Source organism: Colias croceus, chromosome 2 (assembly GCF_905220415.1).
Source record: "Colias croceus chromosome 2, ilColCroc2.1".
Lineage (NCBI taxonomy): Eukaryota > Metazoa > Arthropoda > Insecta > Lepidoptera > Pieridae > Colias > Colias croceus.
In genome coordinates this window covers 8,179,805-8,186,776 of record NC_059538.1, presented here as the reverse complement: position 1 = coordinate 8,186,776, position 6,972 = coordinate 8,179,805, and the positions used below count along the sequence as shown (strand labels likewise).

The 6,972-nt window shown below is 32.6% G+C and overlaps 1 protein-coding gene and 1 long non-coding RNA gene across 2 annotated transcripts; one reads left to right on the top strand and one right to left on the bottom strand.

Moving 5' to 3' along the window:
- Positions 1 to 81: 81 nt before the first annotated feature.
- LOC123704945 lies at positions 82 to 1,186 on the bottom strand. Its single transcript, XR_006753231.1, has 2 exons — positions 931 to 1,186; positions 82 to 295 (listed from the first exon to the last, which is right to left on the bottom strand). It is a non-coding gene; the product is annotated as an uncharacterized LOC123704945 (long non-coding RNA).
- A 3,870-nt stretch (positions 1,187 to 5,056) lies between these two features.
- On the top strand, positions 5,057 to 6,201 carry LOC123704934 (uncharacterized protein C9orf85 homolog). Its single transcript, XM_045653441.1, has 3 exons — positions 5,057 to 5,654; positions 5,742 to 5,839; positions 5,990 to 6,201. The coding sequence occupies exons 1-3, from the start codon at positions 5,343 to 5,345 to the stop codon at positions 6,126 to 6,128; spliced, it is 549 nt and encodes a 182-aa protein (XP_045509397.1). The 5' UTR covers positions 5,057 to 5,342; the 3' UTR covers positions 6,129 to 6,201.
- The last annotated feature ends 771 nt before the right edge of the window (positions 6,202 to 6,972 follow it).

The window sequence follows — 6,972 nt, the reverse complement described above, 5'->3', positions numbered from 1 at the left end:
ATACCTCAATGATGGACATCTATCGACCGACACGACATAAAACACACACGACACGTTCAATGATGAAATAAAACCAGTCTATAACATAAACATGTTTATTATTTATTACTATATACATAATGAAATAAGTACAGCTTGGCAGGCTTGAGTGAGGTTTTAATTGTACTTGTTTATTTTTATACAGTAATGAATCATCATCAAAATGAATGGAACAAATTTTTGAATATTTTGTTGGCAGCCAATTTTCTCGTCCAGTGGCATCCAGCCATTTCTCTTATCAATATTGGATGGAAACCTGAAAAAAGAAGATTTTATTCGCATGTTACGAAAGTTTATCTTTATTGAGTAATAAGTTAAATAAACTACAATAAAGCCCTTAAATAAATGTAACTAAAATTAAAATTTACGTACAGAAGAATTAATTTCCTCTCAATAAAAATATTATACTACTAGCTTTTACCCGCGACTTCATACGCGTGTTAATCCAGGTAATAAACTACTCATATTGTGCAAAATAACATTGAAATCCATCCAGACGTTATTGCGTGATTGAGTAACAAACAAACATCCAAACCATCGAATTTATAATATAAGTAGGATGAGTACCTACCATGATAAGCAAACCCAACAATCATAATCTTTAATTATAATCATAATCTTTATTTTCTCTTCACAAAACAAGACCTCGAATCGTATGTATGTACTAACAATAAAGAAATATGATTTATTTGGGTAAATTAAAGTAGCCATTAACCATTATGGCAACCCTGAACTGTTCATCGTTAATCGTTATTTTATTTTAAGATAGTGAAAACACGTATCACAACTCAATATTCTTGGCATCACAGCACTGAATTCATCACAAAACATCATAATCGATGATCATCTGGCGTTGTAATAACGAAAGAAATGATAATTTCGCCTACTTACGTGTGAAATGTTATTCCTTCAATTTTTCGCTCACTCCGGCTTTTACAACCCAAAACACTGCAACCCACCATCGCACGTACACTAAATATTCTGTATTATCCAATTTTTATACGCAATAAACACTGTAAATTCACACAATCACAGAAAAATCCAAAAGACGCCAAGTTTGTTTGTCACAACTCAGATCTTGCCAAACAATAAAACCGGCCATGTCGACAAAGACAAAAACTATATATTCTGTCCTGTTTCTTTGCATGGGTTTGATAATTAACGATCTCGCTCTTTCAAGGAAGGTCATTTTAGTGGTTACATCTATAGGTGTATAATCTAAGGTCAATCCCATACATTTTTGCGATTTCTAACTTCGTTATCGTTTTGTAATTGTTACTTTGTCTAAGGCTAAGCGCGCACCACGACTTTATGCAGCGTGATTATTTTATCGCAGAAATACAACGTATGAGTTACTATGACAATGCGCGCACATGCGATTAAATAATGGCAGCGATTTTAAAATTGTGATTTGTCACATTTTGCTGCGACTGCTCGCGACGCGATTGTCGCGAAAATGAAATGCAGAATATGAAATTGTATGGTACCGCGCGCACTGCGATAATAAAATCGCACACTTGGGCCCGGTCGGCACTTCACTTGTGTTTCGTCTGTCCAACAGTAAACATCGTAGTGGTATAGGTATGTACTGTTTGGTAAACATAAATTCAGTAATCTGTCAAAGGTTTGAATTTATTTATTTAAGACTTTATTGTACAAGAAACAAAATATACATAAAGGTTACAATAATAAAAAAAATAAAAAAGCACAAAGGGCGGCCTTTTGGCGAAATTTTCATTCTATAATAGCTAAAGAATTTTTTGGGATACATCCGAAGTTTATTGTATTTCTGACTAGCTTTCCACCCGCGGCATCGCCCGCGCAGTCAAAGAAAAACCCGCATAGTTCCCGATTTCCGGGATAAAACCGATCCTATGTCCTTTCTCGGGTATCAAAATATCTCTATACCAAATTTACAGACAGACAGAGTTACTTTCGCATTTATAATATTAGTATGGATAAAAGAAACTTTTGACAATTCTATCTGCTGTAAAAAAATGAGTCCAATATAGACGAATTTTCTTTTTTTTTTTTCTTCTTATCCTCCGATGTAGTAAATAAAGACAAGCAACTTGTACGAAATCCATGATGAAAGTGAGTAAGGATCACTATTAAATTATCGCTGTGCGCGCACCGTACTCTCTGCGATTTTCTACAGCGCGATTTTGAAATCGTGTCGCAAAAATTAAAATCGTGGTGCGCGCTTAGCTTAGGCTAAGCGCGCACCACGATTTTAATTACAAGTTGCTTGTCTTTATTTACTACTTCGGAGGATAAGAAGAAAAAAAAAAAAGAAAATTCGTCTATACTCATTCTTTTACAGCAGATAGAATTGTCAAAAGTTTATTTTATCCATACTAATATTATAAATGCGAAAGTAACTCTGTCTGTCTGTAAATTTGGTATAGAGATATTTTTATAATTATTATTATTGTAACCTTTATATATATTTTGTTTCTTGTACAATAAAGTGTTAAATAAATAAATAAATTCAAACCTTTGACAGATTACTGAGTTTATGTTTACCAAACAGTACCTACCTATACCACTACGATGTTTACTGTTGGACAGACGAAACACAAGTGAAGTGCCGGCCGGGCCCGAGTGTGCGATTTTATTATCGCAGTGCGCGCGGTACCATACAATTTCATATTCTGCATTTCATTTTCGCGACAATCGCGTCGCGAGCAGTCGCAGCAAAATGTGACAAATCACAATTTTAAAATCGTTGCGATTATTTAATCGCATGTGCGCGCATTCTCTAAGGCCCCTGGATCTGACGCAGATCGCGAACGGGAACTGGGAAGCTTGGAATATGACGTGAATTATGACGTGAATATGACGAGGTTATAGACAAGTAAAATTACCACAGACAATCACAGAGTACAATCCCACAGAATATGTACGATCCAAACCACAGAGCAAGTAATATAGGGTCCAAACCGTAATGTAGGTAAATGGTAATTGGTAATGTGGTAATAATTAATATGTATTAACCTTTGAGTATATATATCTATAGAGTGCGAACATCCAAGTGGGAACAGTAGGCACAGGTGGGAACAACACGACGCTCCCGCCGCGAGCGCTCGCGAATTTACGAATAAACATGGTGAAATGTGCAGTTCTATCTTGCAAAAACGATACTAGAAAATACACAAAATTGAAATCCACTATCACATTTTATCAGTAAGTCGATTGTTATACTTATTTTTACTGGTCTAAGATCCGAACCTAAGGCGAAATTCAACGGCGTGATAATAGAATGAGACCAATTTTATAATTAATTTAGTCTATTAAAAATTAATGTATTAAAAATGGGTTGACTGGGAAAATCCCTGGACAGGACATTTTTAATGAATAAAAAAAAACATTTTTTTTATTTGAATAGAATGGATAAAATTAAATAAAAAAATTATTAATATTATTTATTGGATATACATATTATCATTTTAAATTATTAATTATTCCTTAATATTTTTTACCATTTTTAAAACATTATTATTATTGTTTGATTTATTATTAAAGAAATAGCACTAAACACGATCTTTTATTTTATTAACTTTATTATTTAAAAAGTACTCACGTTTTTGTGATATTCCAATTAAACATATATTTAAAGTACTTATAATAATTAATACAAGAAAATTTCTTATATAATATTTAATTTTCAAATGGAATAAACAAACTTTATTCAGTTGGTAAACAAATTTAAAATTACATATTTATACTTTATTCATATATTTTTCCTTTAATAACTTATTGAACATAAAATTTACTTATGATACATATTTATTTACATAACTTATGGATAGTTCAACACGCAATTGATACCTACCCAATACCCATCCCTATTTGTCACACATACATCTATATAGTATCTATAGCTCATCTGCCTACGATGCGCAATATGCAATTTGTGCAATACACTCGCTCTATACTATTGTAATCCATACTAATATTATAAATGCGAAAGTAACTCTGTCTGTCCGTCTGTCTGTTACTCAATCACGCCTAAACTACTGAACCAATTTGCATGAAATTTGGTATGGAGATATTTTGATACCCGAGAAAGGACATAGGCTACCTTTTATTGCGAAATATGTACCACGGGCGAAGCCGGGGCGGACGTCTAGTTGTAATATATGTATACTCTAAGGTATTAACACATTACACATATATATTTGTTTAAATTGGTAGAGATCTGTTGCCATGCTTTGTGTTTTTAACTTTTTTAACGTTGAAATTCTCTACCTGTGATCTAGGTAGTTTTCCAATTACAGCACTAGAGCGCATTATGCGGCATAATGCTTATCGTTGAATGTTTCAACTACATCAACGCTTCGCACAATCGAGCACTCAAAAGTACAAGCGCGTGAATTGATGGGTGCAATCGATTTATCGTTAGTAATATTATTAATTGATAAAAAAAATAATGAAATAAACAAAATCCAAATTACTTAAAATAACCGTAAATAGTTTTCAACTGTGTTTTCAACCAATTATTATACACACAGAATTATACAGTATGTACCACTTTATTTACACATTAATGAGGTTATTGCTAACTCTTGACTAACTCTATGAATATATTTTTTTCAACACTAAACTTAGCGCAACCTGCTGGTGCATTTGAAAACTAATTCACGTTCCAATTAAGCATCAGCATAATTCAGCATTATGCGCCACTGAGTCGCATTATGCTCTGTAATTGGAAAACTACCTATGAATCGCCCGTCCGATTACGGCCCTTCCGGCCTCCTCCACTCAAGCGACAGCCCAAACCGAGCCCCCTGCCCCAAGGTTCGAGATCCCCGTCAAGGGGGACACCCTAGCGCATGTCACTACCACGCGTCAAAATGTAGAAGGGCAAGGGCTAACATTATTTTGAGAGACGCCTGTGGAGACGCCACACTTGCACCCTTCTTGCACCACACAAAAAAAAATGTACCTATATGATTAATTCTGTGATTGACATTGACAGTAGTTGACATTACTTGCTCTGTGGTAGGTAGTTGACAGTTGACACCAACTACACAGTCCACAGAGATTTGAGGTTATTTCATGTGTTTATTGGATATCACTTGGATAGCGCAGAATAATATTATTACTATAATATATTATTACGTGTCTACGCATTCTACGCATTGGAATTTGGAAGTTGGCATTATATTTATTATAATTATTACTTGCTCTGTGGAAGTTGGGGCTTCGGAGTCACACAATCTGTCACCTACCTTTATGTTTTTTTCCGCTAGGAATTACTAGAATCAATACTTTTAAAGTGATCTTTTTGAGATCGAGACATGAGTTTATCTAAAGGAAATATACGAAGAAACAGACCCCAAAAACACCAAAATAGAACTGCATTTAAAAATGATTTACACGATACAAGTAAAAAGACAAAAATATTAAACTCTATGCAAGTGTCTGGTGTTTGTATTCGATGTAGGGAAATTATTGAATGGAAAATTAAATATAAAAAATACAAACCTCTTACTGCCCCTAAAAAATGTGTGGGCTGTGATGAAAAGGCAGTCAAACATGCTTACCATATTTATTGTAGTAAGTGTGCAAGTGATAAACATGTCTGTGCTAAATGTTGTAAGCCTATAGATGTAAGTTTATCAAAAATATATCGACATTTTATTTCTATGTAACTCCAAAAAATATGATGGATTATTTAATTTGATTTTTTTTTACAGATTGCTAATTCTGAAGGGGATGAACCAGAACCCAATGATACTGAATTGCAAGGTTTATTAAAAACCCTTCCTGAGAGAAAAAGAAGAACAGTCTTAAGGTTAAATTTAATAAAATTCTACATATAATTAAAAATATTAATTTTGAACAATTGAATTAATTGTTTATTTAATGTAATTTATAATGAATTGTCCTTTAATATTTTTAGATTGGATTTTTATTGTACAAACTAATATCTTTTTTGTTTTAGGTATATCAAAAAACAAGATGGTGAACAAACAAAATCAGATATTGAAAAGATTGTTGCGGATATGTCCACATTTGATTTAGATGATTCGTCTTTTGATGGATTTTCAAGTGATGAAGACTCTGAATATGAAGAACCCTAGATTTTTTTTATTTCATTTCTAAATCCCTGATGCAGATATGTGGATTATAGAACAGTAAAATCAGAAAACTTAACCTTTTTTGTATTTTTTATTGAAAAAGATTAACTTTTTGTGTAAAAAATGTAAAGCTGGATGTAATTTAAAAAAAATGTATAAATTTATTTAAAATGTTTTGAAATGATATGCAGGAGTCATCATTCCAAATGCTGCACCTTTGTTACTGTGCACTTAGGTATCAGTTTATAAGTAATCAACTGAGTGGGTACCAATTATAATTGTAATAACTCAGCCCACAGAATTACAGACACAATAGAAAATCTATTATGTTGTGGACCGATCGGGCCGCTCGGGGCTCAATGTATAAATAAAAGAAGAAAATAAAGTGTCAAAATTTTATTGAATATTAATTTATTACATATATTATTCTTATAGGTACCTAAAAACATCACCCAAGCAACAACGGACATAAATAATCTTAATAAATTCTACTTACCAATACAACATAACAATTAACATAATATAATGTTCTTTATTAAAATGACTACGCCATAGGACATGGAATGCAGATTTTATTTAAGTTTCCAACAAAAATTATAAATGATAAAGTTCTTCATAAAATTTATCTTCCTACTTACTTGCAAGTTGTAGTCTCATTTGGTATGAAAAATTTACCCAGAGAATTTTACTGATGGCATAAATTAAAAATTAAAAAGTACCAATTACATGCTTTAAAAGACTTGTCAGCAGCTAAACAAGCAAGTAAGCAACGACTACAACACTGCCAAATACGCAAAAATGATTAATGCAGACATTGCTATAAAGTTATATTTGTATAAATTTCACA

Bases quoted from the DNA above. Each gene is read 5' to 3' on its own strand.
- LOC123704934 (XM_045653441.1), top strand. From the start codon at position 5,343: ATGAGTTTATCTAAAGGAAATATACGAAGAAACAGACCCCAAAAACAC. The intron at 5,655-5,741 runs GTAAGTTTATCA...TTTTTTTTACAG, and splicing joins AATGTTGTAAGCCTATAGAT to ATTGCTAATTCTGAAGGGGA. The intron at 5,840-5,989 runs GTTAAATTTAAT...TTTTTGTTTTAG, and splicing joins AAAAGAAGAACAGTCTTAAG to GTATATCAAAAAACAAGATG.